General features: G+C 32.7%; 1 protein-coding gene across 1 annotated transcript; it reads right to left on the reverse strand.

Moving 5' to 3' along the window:
- Positions 1–3242: 3242 nt before the first annotated feature.
- Positions 3243–4931, reverse strand: LOC124844039 (cathecol O-methyltransferase 1-like). The gene is made up of 4 exons (XM_047320891.2): positions 4482–4931; positions 4029–4339; positions 3820–3884; positions 3243–3707 (listed from the first exon to the last, which is right to left on the reverse strand). Exons 1-4 carry the CDS (start codon positions 4868–4870, stop codon positions 3411–3413), a joined length of 1062 nt encoding a protein of 353 aa, XP_047176847.2. The 5' UTR covers positions 4871–4931; the 3' UTR covers positions 3243–3410.
- Positions 4932–22077: the final 17146 nt, after the last annotated feature.

A 22077-nucleotide genomic window follows, 5' to 3' on the forward strand; every position in this document is an offset into this window, starting at 1 on the left:
TAAAAAATCATGCAATTTAGTTCACCTTTCTCCATACTTCTTTTTTATTTCTGCTTTATATTACTGGCATCGTCTTTTTTTTTAACAGTTTCGTCGTTACCAGTTCCCCTCTCCGATGAATAAATTCATTAATTTATTTCAAACTGATCAATATTTTATGGTTATATATTATGTTGTGATTATGCTAGGTTTATAATGTTTGTTTAATTCTTTTGATTAGTTGAATATATTAATGTATATATGAATTATGTTTATTCAATATATCAACGCATGATTTTAATTATACTATGTATATATGTTTAAGTAAATCTAGATGGAAGAATATATAGATTTATCATATTTGGAGAGTGAAGATATAGATGATGATGTTCGTAGCAAATTATATTACAAGCAAATACTACATTTTAAAATTAATTTATTTTATAACATTATAATTTTTTTAATTTTTAAACATTAATTTTATAAATTATTTATAATTTTTTTCTCTTTATAAACAATTTTACAATTAAATATAACATTAATAAATAACATTTTATATTACTTTTATAACTAGGGGCGTTTTGGTAATCTTTAATTTCTACCAATTAAACTAATTCTTAAAATCTATTTTATAACACTAAGAACTCTTTTCTCTTGTTAGTTTGTGACATAATAACCAATTTTAGAAATTCACCTCTCACTACACAAGAAAAATCACTCGGTGGACAAAAATCAACTTCTGATTTGCTTTTAACTACTTTGTCTCGCTGAACGAGAAAATATACTCATTGAGCGGTTATTTTTCTTCTTCACTAAGTGAATTGACTGTAAACTGAGGGAAAAAGATCTAGACAACAAACTCCAAAACTCTTCCAATCTTCATTTTTCCTGCAAAATACTCTACAAAGGACCAACTAACTTGAAACATGAACAAAACAAGAAAATATTACATCTTCCCATGAGGAGAACACATAAATGATGAATAATACACATTGAAGGATAAAAATAAGCATGAATAATACATATTTATGACATTGATCACCTAACTTACTCAACTTAACATAGGTCTACCTTGACTTTGCCTGATATAGGTGTCTCAATATGTTCAATATGGGCTTAATTCAAGTCAACATTAGCTTGAGATGACCCCAACTCAAACAACTTAGTTGACTTTGCTTCAACCAATGTTATCTATCTTGAATTGAGGCTTTTCTTGCCATTTTGATGCTATGGGCTTTTTGATATATAAATTTTTTTCCCAACTTATACAGGTTAGGACCAAGCCCCATGGGCTGCGCCAAATTAATAAGTTTTAGTAATATGACATGTGTTGTATTTCAATCATATTTATTTCTAAGGAATGAAAAATATGTTGTGATGTTTATGTTATATATTGAATTTGATATTCTGAAAAAGATATACAAACTCTTGATATTGAATTTACATAGAAGAAAACATTAGGTAGTAGTGAAATTTGAAGGAGGTTCCTATGACCTAGTTTATAGTATGAAAAAGAAATATGTCTGGTAGGTCATAGGAATTCACCCTATCACGTAAATGGATTTTGTTTCTATTATGTATCTTTGTTGTGTAAGACTACTTAGTGAAGGTGATGTGTTAAATGTAGATTTGTCTAATTCAACATATGTGTGTTTTAGAATTAGAATAAAATGTTTGTGATGGTGATGTTAGTGATTCATGGCATAGGATGTAGTAAGTAGGTTGAGAGTTAAATAATTGATTATGATATATGTTTAATGAATGAATTCAATGTGTATGATTTTTATGATATATGTGTTGACAAAAGAAGAAGATGAACATCTTGCTTCAGTAAAGAATTTTTATGATGATGACTTATGAAGAAGTATGGAAGACTTATTGATGATTCATGGCAAGTTAAAGTCTTAAAATTTTGGTTGTTAAAGCCATGTAATTTGTGTATGTCATTTAAGATACGTAGAAGGTCATAAGTCAAAAGGCAAAACCCAAGTAGCAACACTCGATCACTTGAGAAAAACAATCTTTTCAAAATACACAGTGATAATTGATTATCACTTATAATAATCGATTATTGCAGAGATTTTGTTTTACAAAAAATGTTGTGCCAATAATCAATTATCACTTATAATAATCGGTTATTGATGAAAAGTGAAACTATAGAGAAAATTTTATTTTGACAGGCAAAGCGATAACGATAGTTGCAAGTGGACCTTTCTTCTTAACCAAATTTCAAAAGTAAACTCTATAAATAAAGTTGTAGGCTTTCATTTGAAATATACATGACTTGGGTTATAACTTTGTGGGGGAAAACATACCTAATGTGGGTACAGTGATAACTTTCATAAAGTGTGATCTTGAGTAATTGATGTTGTTGTTTTTAGGTAAGGCTGATAATACTTTGTTGATTCAAAGGAGGTGTTCATTCCTTGTGGATTCAAAGAATGTGCTTCTCTATCTCTTGTGTGACTCAAAATAGGTGTTTCCATCTTTTGTGATATTCAAAGGAGATGTTTCATTCCTCATGATTTCAAGGAAGGTGTTCATAATTTAGTGTGATTTTAAGGAAAGTGTTCTTAATTTCTTATAGTTTTTTAAGAAATGTGTTTTCTTATAGACTTTTCATTCCATTAGTGTTTATAATTTTAGTCTATTTTAATGTTTGATTAATTTTTCTTTTAAAAGTGTTTAATAACTGAATGTAAAATCTTTTTACCTAAATCGTGGTAAAATACCTTGTACAATTTTCTCTCACCATACTCTCTTTATTTAATTGTTATTATTATAAAGAAATGATTTTAATTCTGATTTTAAAAAAGAAAATTTTTAAGTATAAACTTTTTATTATGAAACCAATTAACCTCTTTTTTTTTAGTTTTTTTTTTCAACATAAATATTCTCTATACAACAATCCTAACAATATGTATATGATTTTGATATATATATATATATATATATATATATATATATATATATATATATATATATATATATGAGTTTTTAAAAAATATGTGCTTGTATATATATTTTTTTAAATTGTAATTATATTATATGAGTAAACGATATTTCGAGAAGAAAATTTTAAGAGGGATAAATTTATTTTCTCTGCTTTGTTTAATTTCTTGAAATATGTATACATTTATTATAGTTTCCTGTAAGAAGGAAGGAAAGTTTATTTAGAAAATATTTGAAAATGTATTATAAATATTAGCTAATACCTATAGGTATGTTTATTTATCTTGTGATGATTACAGATAATGCAAGTGTAAGTAGAAATATGAATCAAATTTTATTGCATAAGTTTCAATGACATTAAACATATCCAAATAATACCAAAGTTTCTGAATAGACTTTTTTTTGTAGTATCAAAGAACCTGTTGACTCCTATTAGAATGACACACCATATTTTATTCAAAGCTGCAACAACACTTGATCTACTTGAAAAACTCCATAACCCATAAGTCACAGACAGAGCATGTGTATCTAATTCCTCTGAATCCAGCTCCTTTTGCCAATGCCATGAATTCCTCTTCACTTCGTTCCTTCCCTCCTGGGTTTGTAGTCATCATCAGCACATCAAATTGGGAAATGTTCTTTGCTGCAGATGTTGTCTTTGGTTCAAATGGATGAATTCCGTCCACCACAATCACCTTTCCATCACTAGGAATTGCATCATAGCAGTTCTTCAACACCTTCAAGCACATTTCATCACTCCAATCATGAAGCACACACTACAAAATTAATTCAACAAAGCTTATAGTTAAATTAATGGAAATAATTCAGATCCACCTATGCATGATGTAATTAAATGACAGTTTAGACATGCAAAACCCTTACACCTACCATCATAAAAATGTCATCTCCTTTTGGCACACTTTCAAACATATCCCCTTCCACATGCTCCACTCCTGCAATCAATTGATAATACATGTTTCAAACTTAAATTGTTACATACATAACAAAAAATATATATAATTGTTGGCTAATGGTTTACAAATTTATAACTATATGTTATCAAACATCTACATTTAGAAACTTCATATATATCGTACCAGGGTAGGAAGAGGCTTGTTGTATGACATGAGGCAAGTCAAAGTTGATGCCCTTAATGTGAGGGTATTTTGAAGTTATTACGTTAAGAGATATTCCATGGCCACCTCCAACATCAACCAGCCTATTCATGTGCTCAAACCCTTTGTAGGATTCCACAATCTTATTCATTATGAAAGTTGCACGGTTGGTCATTGTTGCAGTAAAAAGATTATTGAAGCTTGGGTTCATATCAGAGTATTCAAACAAGTGTTTGCCATGGGCCCTGTTGAATGGAATACCTCCTTCCAGAATTGCATCTTTCAGTTGGTACCTGGAATCACGACCACAAAACATTTTGCTTTAGTTTAGATCTGTTTAAATGTTCTATAAATGCATTCTGATTATAGAAGTACGTTTATAGAAAAGTTTATGTTCCAGTTCTAGTCAATGAGTGTAAGAAAAGAAAAACTGACCAGCTGCGAAGCGAGGCCTTGTCATGAGCCAGTGTCATGAAAGGGCCTAAAGAGCCAGCACCATTTATGGAAGCAAAGTGTTTGGCCACAGGGTTCATTCCATAGAGCCTCTTCAGTTGTGGAGGAGGACCATGTTCATCGGCAACCACAGTGCAGTCGATGACAGAGTGACATGCAAGTAGCCTTAGAATACGATCAAGCATTATGGCTGCTTCTGAATTCTTGCATGGAAGCTGTTCTGCAATGTCTTTTGCAGAAAGTGTGGCACCCACACCTTCTTTGGCTATGATGTCAAAAATGCCAAGCTCTGTGACCGTGTGCATGGCCATGGACAGCACGTTCAGGTTCACCAGCTGCATGGCGTAAGTGAAGCTTTGTTCTTCTTCCATTTCTTTTTGCTTGATTATGCTTGCTTTTTCTGATAACTTATGAGTATATGTTCATGTGAGTGTGTCTATCTATATATATAATCTTCTTCCTCACGAGTAGTAGGGATAACACTTTCTATAACACTCTTCTACATACATTCATTTCTTTATGGTTCAAATTTATTAAAAAAATATAACTTTGTAAGTCTTATTGAATGGAATTCTTGGTATATTCTTATTTCGATAGAAAATATATTCATCGAATTCATCCCTTTATTAATCTTAAGAATAATTAATAATTCCTGAATTATGTTTCGAATTTTAATAAAATCTCTTATCAATGCTTAATGGTTAAAAATTAATTTAACAAATTAATATGTATTAAACTATCTATAGTGAAAGTTTATAAAAATATATTTTTAAATTTATTTTACAAAATTTATTTTTGACTTTTCCAAATATGATTTAATTTAATTTTTAAAAATTTATTATTATGGATGGATATGGAATATTTATCCATAAAAATATCACATAGTTAATTTAAAATTTGGATTAATTTTTTTATTAAATAATCGTATTAGATTTAATTTTTCATAGATCAAAATAAAATAATAGATTCTTTATCGATGCATTTAATTTGTTACTGTATAACGCACCACAAGTTGGAATATAGAAAAAATATATGTATAATTGACTTAGAAAGCTGAAATTTAGAATTGACTTGTGAAATATAAATTAAATTATTTAAATAAAAATAGATTGAATTTAACTTTTTAAAAAATAACATGTTTTAAATTTTTTTGAAATTATTATTTTTATCATTGTCAATTTAGCATTTATAATAAAACATTTTATTACTAATTATGTTCAAGAAATCTTTTACCGTCGAGTTTATATTTTCAGCTTAATTTATTTAAATATTAAAATTAATATTAAATTTAAATCCCTTTATTTAATTTAATAAATAAATTTGATCAACATGTTAGGTTTAGACATACTTATGAAGTCAACTGCAATTTGACATGATGTCTTCTAAAGTGACCATTCAGACCTACTTTTGGGTGCCGTATTTGAAACGGAAGTTGAACCACATACTGGAAGGTCCTTGGAAAGAAATACTAACAGAAAATACACTAAATTTACAATTTAAAATAATTATATTTTAATAATTTAATTTTTTACTTAATTAGTAATTTGAATTTTTAGTATATAAATTTTTTATTTGTTTTAGTTTTATATTTAATTTTTATTCAAGTAAATTATATCGTTTGGAAATACTATGAAAATTTAAATCTGTTACTTATAAAAATTTAAATTATTTTTATTTTAATTTCAACACTTTTAAATAAAAAATAATTCAAATTTCAACACATAATAAAATAAGAATTTAACACTTAACATTTTCAAACAATTTTAATATAAATTTAACACGAGATATATCAATTCTTTTATAAAAAATATAAATTCTATTAAGTCTAAAAAAATACCTAAGAAACAAAACAAATTTAAAACTTAAATATTATCAACTCATTAATTAAACTTTACTTTTTTATGAGTATTTTTTTTATTAAAGTACTAATTAAACTTTAACTCTTTTATAAGTATTTTTTAGTTTCAAAGCATCAAACTAATATTTCTAAAATCAAATGCAAGATTATTTCTAAAAAGAGTAATTTATTATGAAATTTAAGGTTCTCAAGAGACTGGAACAAACATTCTATCTTGATTATGTCTAAGTCAATGAAATTACATAGTAATTAAATATTCTCATAAGCACAAGACACGTGAGCATCATTGGCTAAGCTGATACTCGTCAAAACCGACAAATATATATTTTTGAAGCAAATAAATTAAATTAGATAAGTGAATTTTTAAGTGAGAAAAGTTGAATTATATATATATATATAGGTTTGCTAATTCGCCTACGCCTGTTTTTCAGTTGGTACATTTTAGCAATGTGTATCGGGTTTTAGTAGACAAAAATATCTTTATATATCATGGATTCTAAATTGTAAGGTTAAGGGTATTTTAATAATTTTCATTCTCAAAACTAAAAAAAAAAAAAAAAAAAACCTCCAAACCCTTACTCACCTCTCTCATTCCTCTCAACCCTTTCTCTTTCCTCTTTCTCACTCCAATCTTTTCTCTGTCATCCCTACTGTAGCCCCAATTGAAAAAAATCAGAAACACTTGTTGTTAAACAATCTTACATATAATTTTTGTCTTATCTAATTTTATCCCATTTTCACAAGCATAAAGGAATTGGTAATTGACCTGGAAAAAATCAGTGGCTGTTAAACAATTTCTTACAAAAAATGATTTTATAATGAGTTTTTATTTTATAATTTTTGTCTTATCTAATTTTATCTAATTTTCACAAGCATAATGACATCAAATGAATTGGTAATTGACCTAGAAAAAAAATCAGAAACACTCAGTTATTAAACAATTTCTTACAAAAACTGACTTTATAATGAGTTTTCATTTTATAATTTTTGTCGTATATAATTTTATCTAATTTTCACAAGCATAATGACATCTGAAAGAATTGGTAATTGGCCTGGAGGGTTTTTTTTAAAGATGATGATTCAACAAATACAGATGATGAAATTAGAGAGGTTAGTGAAGATGGTGAAATTGAAGAGATGTTGAATGAAGGTGAATATGTCAATGACTACAGGTAGGGATGACAGAGAAAAAGTTGGAGTGAGAGAGATGAAAGAGAAAGGATTGAGAGGAATGAGAGAGGTGAGTAAGGGTTTGGGGGTTTCTTTTTTTTTTTTTAAGTTTTGAAAATGAAAATTATTAAAATACTCTTAACCTTAAAACTTGGAATCCATAATATATAAGGGTATTTTTGTCTACTAAAATCCGGTACACATTGCTAAAATGTACCAACTGAAAAACAGTATATTTAGATTTCAACATTTTTTATGTGATTATTTTTTGTTGAAATTTAGTGATTAATGACATGAAGCATAATTCATTGTAAAAATAATCATGAAAAGTATAAACAAGTTTTTTTTGAAAGGTCTAATATATTTATTTCATTTATTTAAAATTAAAATAAAACTAAAATTTTTCTATTTTTTAAATAATTTATTTAAGTTGTTCCTTAGTTTAATAATTCATGTTTGACTAATATAATGAGCAAAATAGTCAAGTGTATGAATGTTTAATTAAGATACTCTATTTAGGTAGATATGGGTTAATCTCGTCACCAAAGTATTTTTTTAGGCCAAATCACAAGTTTTAAGAAAAAAATTATATTTATTTAATAAAATATGTCATTTTAAATTTGTCTTATGTATAATTATTGGTCGGTAATGATTTATGATTGAATTACTTTTGTTAGTTGTAAAGATAACAAATAAATTTGTTTTCTTAATATTGTTTGTATTTTTTTTATGGATATGAGTAATATATATTTTTTAGATTGAGAACGAAAAAAATTCTTAGAATAAATACATATTTGTATCTATCTCACTAACTAATCTCATATCCACTTCAATTACTATATTTTTTTTTACCTCTGAATTTATTGGTTTATTTATATCTATAAAGTTAACCTAGATTTCAAAGATATTTTTTTAACACAATTTTGATTACACATTTTTTTTCTTTTTTTTTTACTATGATATTAAAGTTGTGTATTTTCAATCTCATTGAATCAAACAACTTTTAGGTCATATATTCCATTATTTTTACTCTTTTTTAATATTTATATTTATTGTTTATTTTTTTATATGAGAATATTGATTTTGAATTTCAAATTTTGATTCGTGTAAATATTTAATTGACTTGGTCACATAAAAACTATATTATTTATTCTACTTGATCGTGGTTTTTGTTTCATTTGAAAAACATTTGTTTTATTAAAATGATTTTTATATTTCTTAACAAGATTTGTTATCTCCAATGTATTTTATCTTTATAATTTAAAATAACATTAATTTTACGTTAATATCAAATTTCTTTAAGATACTTGAAATTCATGATAATTGATATTTAGAATAATAAAAAATATTTACATGTATATTTGTTATTTGGTAGGGATGAAAACTTGGTAAAAATCTTATATCCATTACGATGAGGATAAAGATATAAATATGTGTTCTTACTTCAGGTATGATGATGAAATAATAAAACACGCACTTGTTCTACTTTGATATTAACTCATATCATTTGTCATTTTAAGTTTTTACTTGGATCAATGATAGAGTGAAAAAAAGAAAGAAATAGACAGAAAATAAATGAGAAGTAAACGAAAAATTTTATTGATATGATAAATGACTTTTGTTGTATATTAATATATTTATAAAATAAATTTTTGAGAATAATTTAATATAAAACCTAAGTTTCCAAAACTTAAAATTAAGGTTAAAATCAAATTTAAATTAAATAAAAAATTAGTATAAAACTTTAATGAATAAAAATATATATTTCATAATAAGAATACATTAAAATAAATTATCAAATTTTGAATAAATATATTATTTTACTTAGTTATTTTTAATTTGCAATATATGTTAATAAGATATTAAACTTCTTTTACTTTATTCAATTATTCCTCTTTTTCATAGTAATAAAATAAATTTATAAATATTTAATTGTTATATATTACATTTCAATTTTAAAATATTTAATTAAAGAAATGTAATTTGATAGTTTTCTTACAAAATTAATTATTAAACATTAAAAATAAGTTATTTTATAAAATATTAAAATTCAAGTTGTTTTATTTATCATTTATTTTAATGAAGGGTTAAATATGTTTTTAGTCCCTAAACTATTGGCCGTTTCTGGTTTTCGTCCCTCTTCCAAACTAAGGTACGATTTGGTCTTCAATCTTTAAAAAACGTTCGTTTTAGTCGAAAAAATGAACGTTTTGAGGACTAAAACGAGGACTAAAAACAAAATTTTGAGGACTAAAACGAACGTTTTTTTAAAGAATGAGGATCAAATCGTACCTTAGTTTGGAAGAGGGACGAAAACCAGAAACGGCCAATAGTTTAGGGACTAAAAACATATTTAACCCTTTAATGAATTACTATATTATAATTTAAAGTAAATATTTTATCATATTTATTTAATTATAATTGATTATGGTCACGCATAAATTATTATTTCTCTGAAGATAATTGAGAATAGGTGATGTTTAGAATTTTCTTCTCGCATTTGTAGGAAAAGTTAAGAAAAAAAATTCCGTGTCGTATTTTTCACTTTAGTTTTCAGACTTTTTCCGCGTTTTGTGCTGTTTTTGTTTAACCATAGAGGACTACATGACGGTGCTGCACTCTGATCAATTAATGTATCGATGAGAAAGTACTTTTCTTTGCTCAAATGTTAGGCTATTCTCTGCATTGCAAAATTGACTGGCTTTGGTTCTTAGACATGAGATAGAAAACAAAAACGTTTTTGTTTTGTGTTTACTTTTAAAAAGTATCAACTTAGTCAATACTTTTGTAACAGGACATCAATCAAGTTTATTTTATTAATTTTGTAGAAATAAAATTAATTAATTATGTAGTGATGTGATAAAAAAGTTTATATTTTCTTTTTTTTTCTTTGTGTGCTAGGTAGACTCAACTCTTTATTTCTCTTTGACTCAGAGAGAAAAGAATATTTTCATTTTTAATATTTTCTTTCTCTCATTTTTTACCACTTAATTTTTCTTAGGAAAATTATATTTTAACAATTTATTTTGATAACTTTTTTACAATTACTTATGTGGTAACTCGTGATTGGTCAATTTCAAATATACGAGCTAATAAAATAATAATATATAATCTATTGTCAAAAAGTTATTAAAGAAATTGTTAACATATCATAGTACTTTCTCTTATACACATCAATAACGTTTTTCAGTTTTGCTTTTTCTTGTTTCCTTCTTTGTTTCTGGTTTTTACGTCTTACTCTTCTGCCTTCAATTTTTTGCTTTTGATTTATTCATCTTCTTTGCCTTACCTAACAATCAATTATATTATTAATTTTGTTTGCGTCGCATTTTGCATATCTTCTTTGCCTTACCATATGGTTTATTTATGTGTAACTACCAATCCATGTGCCCTTCTAAGCAACGCTTTGGTTCTTTTAAAACCTCACTTTCAAACTTAGTCAACAGAACACAATTCAACACTCATATTAGAGCAAAAGAATATACACTAGTGCAAAATCGATATTTTAAATCGCCCACTACGTTTCGGTTTTCGAAAAATCGAAGTGTATTAAAACACAAAGGCAAAGTTGTAATTTTTGAGACATTATATGCCTCGTTCTAAGACAACCGCTGCCTAAGGGAATATACTGCCTCGGTTACTCAGGGGACCGAGGCAGAAAACGTTGCTGACCCACTGCAAATTAAGCTTTTGACACTATATTGCCTCAGTTCTCTGACGAACCGAGGCAGAAACCCCTGCAAACTGACAACTTTCCACCTTGTAGTGTCTTACAAGATCCTCTGCCACAAACTTGGCCTTCACCCACTCATCCGCACCATCGTCCTTCCACCGTACAAGGTACTCTTATGGCAACTTCTTTAGGACTTTCCATCCAAAGAAGAAAAAACTTAAACTAAGACTAAAGAAAGGGAAGTAGAATAAAGATTTCTAAAGTTCTTTCCTTATCTAAGTCTTAGATGAATTTTATCTTTAGTAAATGCATTTATTTTATTTTGTAGGTCACCAATAAAGGTTGGAAATCATGTATATGCATCTTAGAAAGCTTGACAAAGCAAGAGAAAGCAAGGAAGGCAAAGAGGAGTGCAATTTCAACCATTGCCACGACCAGCGTTTTTGGTGCAGCTTATGTTTTCAACATGTGATTGATTAGCTGGCTTCTGAAACTTGCACACCGAGCTTTATAGCTTCTCCAAACACCCTTCTTTTGTATTTTTAGAAGCTTGCAAGGCAAGTTTCAGAGACCTCTCTTTATCTATAAAAGCGAGGCTCTTCTCCTTTGTAAATTCAACTTGAATGCTATAAAGAAATGCTGCTGAGATTCTTCCAGCCATCTTTGCTTCGAGTTCATTGTCTTGTGCCTCTTTAGCACGTCCTCCTCTAGCTTCCTTCCCCTTTGGAAGGTTTTCTGAGCTTGAGATACACTATACACGCATCCAAACTCCATAAAACCTTACATCAAACACTTGGCGCGCATCTAAACTTCCATCATTCTCTTCATTCCGTTTCCTACTTCTGGTTCGTGGCGCTGTTCAATCTTGAAGAGTGGAGTCGTTTCTATCATACTCCAAATTCTCTCCCTTCCCTCTCCGTTCAAGAATCTCCTCCACTTCCGCGTACTCAAACACAACCCCTTCCAAAACCCTAACCACTCCCTTAAGCCCAATATTGCTCACGAACTGCAACGGATTCCCCTTCGGCGTCGCCTTCAAAATCTCTCGCGCCAAATCCAACGTTGTTCTTCCATGGTTATCCGCAACCTCAGGACCCGCGCCCAGATCCAGTAGCACCTTCGCAACATTAGGCCACACGTACCTCACCGCCATGTGTAGCGCAGCAAGACCGTCGGTGCGGTTGTGGTGGTCCAAGTTCGCGTCAGCTTCTGCCAGTAGCTTCACACATGGTTTCGAGCCAAGTCCGACTACGAAGAGGAGCGCGGTACGACCTTCAGCGTCGACATCACGATCGACGCCTCCCTATACTTTCTTCCTCCACGCGTCTGTCACCGTTATCATTTCTCACCCCCATTTTGGTTCTTGACAATGAGATCAAACTCGTAGGAGTGTACCACTATTACTATTTTTCTCCCCCTTTAGATTTATCATTATTATAAAAAAAGGGAAAATAGAGAAAGGGTCATTGTTATATTTAACATAATTTTTGGTTATCGGTTTGTGAGATCAGAGAAGAAAATAGAACCACCGTTGCTTAATTGGGGGGTGAAGGACACCCACAGGGGAACGCCTATGGTGGTGAAGATGGAGAACCCAAATTGATCAATGATGGAACTAGAAGATCCCAAAAGAAGATGACTTAACAACACCATCTTCTCCCACGGGTGTTTCACAAGACAAAGGAAAAGGAAGAGGCAAAAATGCAGAACAACTCACATGGGTTCTTCTCCTCAAAGCACATCGCGCCGCCGGTTGCCTGACCTCCCTGGTGTCGACTTTGATGGGGTTTGGGGTTATTTTCTAGTACTTTTATGTCCTAAGATTATCTAACATATATGGATGGATGCGGCTGGTTGGGGATCGAATTTAAACATATTAATCAAGTTTATTTTCATCTTCCCACTGTCCAAATTGAAACATGTTGTTCACTATAGGTTTATTAAGTTTCTTGTTAATACTCCAACCACATTTGAGGTTTCCAATCATGATTATTTGATGGCACAACCAACATGGAATGAAGGTTGTGTTAATCTATTATTTATTTATATTGTAGATTTCAAGATCCATTGGTGATGCCTACCTAAAGAAGGTAGAGTTTGATAGAGCACCATTATTGTCAAAATTTTGACTCTGGAACCCTTTGAGCAATCAATCCTTAAAGGTGAACTAGCAATATTGGTACAAAAATTGTGTCCTCAAGATCAGTTTCTCATATTTGCATCAGATGGGTTATGGGAGCATCTGAGAAGTCAAGAAGCAGTTGACATTGTCCAAAGTTGTCCACACAATGTAGGTGTCGCAACCGGGATCGCGACGGGACGACGATCCGTGGAAAAATAAACGTAAATTTGAAAAAGAAGAGATTTTGGAGTCGCCACCATAGTTTATTCTGGAAAACTACGGAAAAACCATAAAATGATAAAGCATGGTTTGCGAAAATGAGATTCTTAGTTCGGGAGTCGGTTACGTGTAGGGAAGGTATTAGCACCCTACAACGCCTGCCCTAAAGCAGTACCTTTAATTAAATACGCGAATATGATGTGGTTTTCAAAATGTTTAACTATCCCCTAAAATAAAACTCTAAAGAAACAAAATGTACTTTTTTAGTTTTTTGGGCCCGACAAGGATTGACCTTGCTCCTACGTATTCTCATTCAGAATGAGAAATCAGGGTTCCGTAGTTCTTTTTGGAAATTGTTTGAAAAGTTTGTTTAAGGAATTGTTTGAGAATTTGAGAATTTTGATTATGGATAAATTTGAATTTTTGGGAGAGTGAACCTGACAAGGACTGGCCTTGCTCCTACGTATCTCCACTTTTGATGGAGAATCAAGGATCACGTAGTTCTGGCCAGGCTATATTGTTTGTTGTTTGAAATTGTCGATGTTTTTAGTTTTTGATGATTTTATGTTTTTTTGTATTTTTATGAATCAAACAGGAAAGGTTTGTAGTACAAGGACGATGCGTGCGATCACACATGTGCCTAAACCTTTAAAACATATTTTTGTAATTTTTTAGAAAGAGAAAAGGTTTTTAACACAAGGACGATGCGTGCGATCACACATGTGCCTAAACCTTTAAAACATATTTTTGATTTTTTTAGAATTTATGTATTTTATTTTTCTTCATTCATTTTTTTTATTTTTGTAATTTTTTATGTAAAACGAAACAAATAAGTTCAATAGATAAAACAAATGGTGGGGAAACTATACAAGGAGGGCATGCAATAAAAACCAAATAATTAAATAAAGAAACAAAATAAAGTAAAAAAAAGTCTAACATGAATAGGGGTACAGAGATAAAAACCAGAGTGCCAATTGAAATTAAAGCTCCTTTGTTTAGGCCAATACTCTTCTTCTCCAACTTTGGATATGCTAGGAGTGTAAACACGAAAGTGGAGGTGCACCCTGAAATCTGTTTGTAAGGTCCAATTCCCTTCTTCTTCTTTTAATTTTTGTTTGCAGAAACGGAGGGGCTTAAACCCAAATGAAAGGGGGTGTGCGGGTGAGAACCGGGGGGTGCGTGAAGGAGAAAAATGTTTTTATTTTATTTTTACTTTTTTTTTTGTTTATTAGAGAGAGCTGGGTCGAGGAAAAAAAAACGAACAGGCCCTAAGACCTTTCCATTCTTCAGCTCAGGAGACCCTTAGGGGTTTCTCCCATTCTTCTCATCACACCATTTCACTCCACTGAGACCAAGGGTCTCTTTCTCTCTGAGCAAGAGAAGCCAAAGGCGCTCACCTCCACCGTTCAACGACCACCTCCCAACCTTCGTCCAAACGGCCACCACGGTGCGCGAGAGGAGAACGCACTCGCCTTCCACCTTGCATTCTCGCCGCCGCTGCTACCGGTGACTGTCTCCGCGCCACTGCTTCTGCGAACCAGCCACCACGCCACTGCTTGCTAGGACCAGCCGCCGCATCACTGCCTCTTCGAACCAGTCATCACGCACGCCAACCGAGCCGCCTTTGTCTCGGGTCCCCTGGCATCCTTCTTGCTTCACGAACGGCGACTCTAATCCTTGGGCCGTGGGCACAGAGGATCAATATCTAGTTTGGCTCTTGGATTTTTTTTTTTGTTTTTTTTTTTTTTTGCAGTTAATGGTTTTGGGGTCTTTGATAATTGAAAATGATGAAAGTAGAAGTGATGTTGGAGATGTCGGGAGTGATGTGGATGGTGATGTGGGCGTTGCAGCAGAGGATGGATGATGATGGGTGTTTCGAGGTAATGAAAATGGAGGAAGAAAGGTGTTGGCCGTGGGGGTAAGGTGAAGATGATGATATGGGAAACAGTATATGGATGAAGATGGGAGTGAGTTCACGGGTGTTGGAGCTGATGGAGAGTGGTCAGAGGTGAATGATGAATGAAGATGATAATCTTGGGGGTTTAGTGTTGGAGGTAATGGATGTTGGAAGTGAAATGGAATGGTAGTTGGGATGGTTACGGGTGAAGGTCGTGAGAGGCAAAGGCCCTGGTCAGAGGTGAATCCTCTCCCTTGGAGATCATTGATGCACTCCTTAAATTGCCAGAAGACTGAAAATTGTCGGCAAACTTCATTGGATGAAACTGTCGGTAGCTTTGATTGGGGGACTGTTGGAATAATTTGGTAGACATAATTGAAGGGTTGGTGAAGTGGGAAATATTAGTGGAAGTTTGTTAAATGTGGGATGATGGAAGTGGACCATGGCTGTCGGCTTGGTTGAGAGTCTCGGCAGCCTTCGTTGGAGCATTGTGGGAAACAGCTGGTGGGAATTATGGACGAACGTTGAACTGAGACGAACGACCATTTTTAAAACAAATCAGTATTTGGACGAGCGAAATGGACGAACGTTCGCACTAGACATAGGACGAGCGCTCAACACCGAACGCTCGAAGAAAATAAGCACAAAAAGTACGAACGCTGAAGGAGATATCTTGGAGACCGAACGTTCAAATGAAGACCGAACGTTCAATGAAGACCGAACGTTCAGTAAACACTATGACCGAACGTTCACTAACAACCGAACGTTCACTAACACATAACACATCAAAACTGAACGTTGACTAAGAATAAATATGACCGAATGCTATTTGCTGAACACCACAAAGGTCCGAACGGTTAATGACGAACGGCCGAACGGTTGCGGCTGAAGACGAACTTCCAAAAGGACCGAGATGAACGTCTGTGATATTATTCAATAAAGAACGAACGTTTGCATGCAGAGGGAAGGAACCGATCGTCTAAAAGATTTGGAGCAGAGAAGCGAACGATCCGAAAGGCAGAGGACGAACGGTCGCATAAGGGCGAGGACGAACGGTCCGAAAGACATAGGACGAACGGTCGTATAAAGGCAAGGACGAACGGTCAGAAAGGCAGAGGACGAATGGTCGCACATTGCAGTGGACGAACGGTCCGAAAGGCAGAGCACGAACAGTCGCATAATGGAGTCGACGAACGGTCACGCATGGGAGAGGACGAAGCCGAACGTCAGAGGACGAACGCTCTTTTATTTTTTTTTATTTTCATTTTTTATTTTTCTATTTTTTGTTTTTGTTTTTTTTTTGTTTACCTTTTTTTTATTATTTTTATTTGACACTCATGATGAAAATAAAATAAATCTATTGGTCAATCCGGACGAAATTGGGTGTTGACAGCTGCCCCTCTTTACTTAGATATTGTTGAATAATATGAAAATTTTGAATTTTCGTATTATTGGAGTAAAAGCTAAGTAAAGAAAGAAACACTAATTTCGTCTGGATTTCAAATGGACAATGAACAACAGGAAAATTTAAAACAAATATGAACAAGGCTAACAGAATTGAGGTGTGTAGACATTGTGGAGGGTGTAACAACCCTATGGATGAGGTTGATGAGGTGTACAAACCTCGTGGAGGATGTCACAACCCTATGGATGAAGTGAATGAGGTGTACAAACCTCGTGGAGGGTGTCGTAACCCTATGGATGAAGTTGATGAGGTGTAAAAACCTCGTGAAGGGTGTCGTAACCCTATGGATGAAGTTGATGAGGTGTACAAACCTCGTGGAGGGTGTCATAACCCTATGGATAGGTGAATGAGGTGTCCAAACCTCGTGGAGGGTGTCGTAACCCTATGGATGAAGTGAATGAGGTGCCATAACCTCGTGGAGGGTGTCGCAACCCTATGGATGAATGAATGAGGTGTACAAACCTCGTGGAGGGTGTCGCAACCCTATGGATGAATGAATGAGGTGTACAAACCTCGTGGAGGGTGTCGCAACCCTATGGATGAAGTGAATGAGGTGTGCAAACCTCGTGGAGGGTGTTGTAACCCTATGGAAGTGAATGAGGTGTCATAACCTCGTGGAGGGTGTCACAACCCTATGGATGAAGTGAATGAGGTGTACAAACCTCGTGGAGGGTGTCGTAACCCTATGGATGAATGAATGAGGTGTCATAACCTCGTGGAGGGTGTCGTAACCCTATGGAAGTGAATGATTTGAGTTTGATTGCTGGGCTCGACCATTGCCTTGCAGAGGGCCGAGATACCAACAAGAGAAAGTAAAATTGTTTGATTGTTTGAATTTGAAATTTGGATTTTGTTGAAATTTTGAGATGTTGAAAATTTTTTTTGATTTTATTTTCTTGAGATAGAAATGAGTGTCTATTTTTATTTTTAAAATTTTTTAAAATTTGTTTTTTTGAAATAAGAACATGGTTTATGTAAATTTGGAAATTGCAGGAGAAAGCTTTGATGCATGTTGATTTTTTTTTGCCTTTTTGAAAGAAGGAGAATTGATGAATATACATGGAAACAAATTCAAAGTTTTTTTTTGAAAATATGTACATGATGTTGACTTTGATGATTTTTTTTTGAAAGTTTTGAAATCAATAAATAAAGTGTTGCAGTTTTGTACAAGGATTTGAAATCTTGATATATGAGAGAAATATGGTTGGTGTAAATTTTGAAATTTGAGGAGAAAACTTTGATGCATTTTGATTTTTTTGTCTTTTCTGAAGGAAGAAGATTTGATGAAAATATGTAATTTTGAAATTGGAGGAGAAAACTTTGATGTAATTTGATTTTTTTTATCTTTTTGAAGGAAGAAGATTTGATGAAAATATGTAATTTTGAAATTGGAGGAGAAAACTTTGATGCAATTTGATTTTTTTGTCTTTTTGAAGGAAGAAGATTTGATGAACATTCATGAAAATGTGTACATGATGTTGACTCTGCCTTTTTTTTTAAGTTTTGAAATCAATAAACAAAGAGAAATATGGTTGGTGTAGATTTTGAAATTTGAGGAGAAAACTTTGATGCATGTTGATTTTTTTGTCTTTTTTGAAGGAAGAAGATTTGATGAACATTCATGAAAATGTGTACATGATGTTGACTCTTGATCCGTGATGGAAGATTATGAAACTATGACACTTTTTACTGAGTCAAGTTGTTTTTCTTTGAAATCATCCGGTCTATGAAGATTTAGACTTTCATCATTTTTTTTAATGGATGTCAAATTCTAAAGTTAAATGTTCAAAATGAAGCTTCTGTGCTAGAAATTTCTTGACGAAATATTAGTGCGTACATGCTTGATATCAAGGGTTGGGACAAATATGTGGAAGGATTTGGAGAGTACCGGGTTGGCTACTTGGGCCTCTTACTCCTTAAAACGGCTACAAATGCCAATGTGAGGTAGTAGATACTCAGAAGTTGTTCCAGTTTAGGGCATGGTAAAAAGGTAGGTATGGACAAATGTATCTGTGAATTGTGAGGGAATAAGTCATGAATCAGGGAGTGAGAATATCATGTGAGATTTACAAATTGCCCCAATTTTGGTGGTGATGGATTTTTGAAGTTCAGGGCGAACCAAGATCATGCGAGGCCCAACAAGGGATGCCCCAGTCTTGGTGGTTATAGATTTTTGAAGTTAGGGGCGAACCAAGATCATGCGAGGCCCAACAAGGGACGCCCTAGTCTTTGTATGAGCTTTGAATATTCAGATGAAAAAATTTGAGATTTAACAAAGTTGCTCAATATTCTGAATGGGCCGGGCCGAAACATATGAAACTCACAAAGTTGCCATGGTTTCGGAGAAACAGGCGAAAAGGTTATGTAAAACTCACAAAGTTGCCCCAAGTTTGGGACCCGGGGGAAGAGTTTGAAAGGGATATGAATTTGTTCAGAAATTTGTGATGGATATGGAAATGATTGGCTTGAAAGGATTGCCCAAATTGGCTTGATTTTCCTTTGTATAATCTTGATTAATAGGGAGTTCCCTTCTTCCGAGGACTTTTTTTTTATTTTTTATTTTTACAACTGCATTGTTAGTCATTTTGTCTTGTCTCAAAATTAAGCTTTATGAAAATTTAAGCAACCATTATTCAATCCGTGTGGACTTTTATTGGGCTTGTAATGTGGCTTGGGCTGAAGGGTATTGAAAGAAAGGATATAAAGGCTCAAATAAATTTTTGGGGTTATTTGAAACAAGAGTTACCATCTACACCTTGTATCGATTATTCGTCAAATCTGTTTTGAATATTTTGCTTTTTCTCAAATTTCATTTTTTGTTTGTCATCATTTTGTGATTCTTTCTATTTTTGTTGTGATGAATTCTCTTCATTTAATCACTAAGTGTTTTTAGTGTGGTGATTTGAGTTGACTTCTATTGTGATGGTAACCCTTGTTTAGGTAAATTTTTGAAAAGAAATTTCTTATTGGCTCAAATTTGGTATCAATGGATATATCTTTTTTTTGGATGAAGAAAGATGGCCACACATCATTTCAAATTTTGATTGCCTTATTTTCAAAAGATTAATTAGGAGACAAGACTAAATGATCTCAACAAGAGTCATTTCTTATCTTTTGCTCTTTTTTTTTTGTTGTTTTTCTTTTTTTGTCCCAACGGATTCAAGAATCTCCCAAATGAAAGCCAGTGGAGGTAATGGAAAATCTGCCCCAGTGTAAAACTTTGTGTTTATTATTTGGGCTCAAGAACATGATTGGGTCAATCTCTTGGTATAGCAAAGGCTGAAGGATGATGTTTTCAAGCAATGCACACAAATATCTCTTAAGAATATGTGATTTAAACATTTGACTATAAGAGATTATGACATTCATTACATTTTTTTTGAAATCTCATAAAAATGGATGATTTGCATCGAAAATAATTGACTCAACTTTTGCGTATTTTTTTTTTTTGCATGAAGAAAAGTAATATGAAATGAGAATGATGATACTAGTTGAAAAACATATATTTTTTTTTGAGAAAATTGGGCTTTGCGGACCAGCCTGGAAACTAGGCTTTTTGGACCAGTGTAGGAAACTGGGCTTTGCGGGCCAGTATGGAAAACGGGCTTTTTGAGCCATCGTGGAAATTGGGATTTCTTGGCCAATGCAGAAACTGGGCTTTGCGGGCCAGCATGGAAACTCGGCTTTGCAGGCCAGTATGGAAAATGGGCTTTGTGGGCCATTGTGAAAATTGGGATTTGTGGGCCATTGTGGAAATTGGGATTTCTCGGCCAATGCGGAAACTGGGCTTTGCGGGCCAGCATGGAAACTGGGCTTTGCGGGCCAGTATGGAAAATGGGCTTTGTGAGTCAGGCGGGCTGGACTTTGTGGGCCAACATGGAAAATGGGCTTTGTGGGCCAATGTAGAAACTGGGCTTTGCGGGCCAGTGTAGAAACTGGGCTTTGAGGGCCAGTGTAGAAACTGGACTTTGCGGGCCAGTGTAGAAACTGGGTTTGCGAGCAATGCAAAAATTGATATGAGAATACTTGATTTAGAAAAACATTTGAAAAATAAAAATGTTTTTATTTTTCATTCATTTTTATTTATTTACAAAAATGTGAAAAAAAATAAACATATTAGAAAATTTGTGTGTTTTTTATCTTTTAGAAATAGAATTTAATGAGAATTATGCATGTAACTGGGCCGAGTTGAGCTTGAAAATTGTCAAAAAAAAAAATTATTTTGAAATTTGATTTTTTTATTTGTTTTTTATTTATTTATTTTATTTGACGTTTTTATTAATTAGTTTTTTTTGAAGAATAAGAAGGATTCGATAATCATTCATATGAATGAAAAAGGTTTCAATCAGAAATAAAAATGTTTGCTTTGTTTTTGTTGTTTTTTTTTTTTGCTCGAGTCAATTGTCTTACTTGCAATCATCAAATTGGTCATTATTTCCAATGCTTAGAAAATTGAGGAATGTCATACATCTGAGATCTAACTTTGAGATTATTACATTTTGACTTTTTCTTCCGAGACGTCAACACAACATGCTTGAAGGATGAGAGTTGTTTAGAATGGTTTGGAAGATAATGGGATAGCCATGTCAGCATGTCACCTCATACGCTCCTATGAGGCACCTAAAAGTTGCCCCGGTTTTGTGTAATGAGTATGATGATGAATCCATGATAATTCGGGTGAAAAATCCAAGTAAGATCTACAAAGCTGCCCCAGTCTTGGGATTATGGGTTGATGAATTTCAAGGAAAAGGCGCGTGGTGAGATCCACCCAACTGCCCCAATTTTGAGATTATGGATTGATGATTTTCAAGGAAAAGTCGCGGGGTGAGATCCACCCGGCTGCCCCATTTTTTTTTTTTTTTGGGTATGGGTTCTTTTTAGAAGAAGTAGTGGGCATGAAAGGATCGGCTAAAAAGTGGCCCCAATTGGTTTGATTTTCTTGTGCATACTTTTGGCTAGTTGGCAAGGAGATCCTCTCTTCTTGAGACATTATTCATTTTCAACTCTCTCTCTCTCTTTTTTTCAATGGATTCAGGGATCACCAGACCAATTTTCCCCGGTGTAAAGGTTTACTTTGTTCCTGAGGGCAGTGACAGTATTTGTTGGGGAAAATCCTTTTATTTTGGAAGGTGAAGGGTGAGATTTTTCAAACACCATGCGTGCAAACGTCTCGA

The sequence above is a fragment of the Vigna umbellata genome, chromosome 11 (assembly GCF_029865625.1).
Source record: "Vigna umbellata cultivar VRB3 chromosome 11, Vumbellata_1.0, whole genome shotgun sequence".
Lineage (NCBI taxonomy): Eukaryota > Viridiplantae > Streptophyta > Magnoliopsida > Fabales > Fabaceae > Vigna > Vigna umbellata.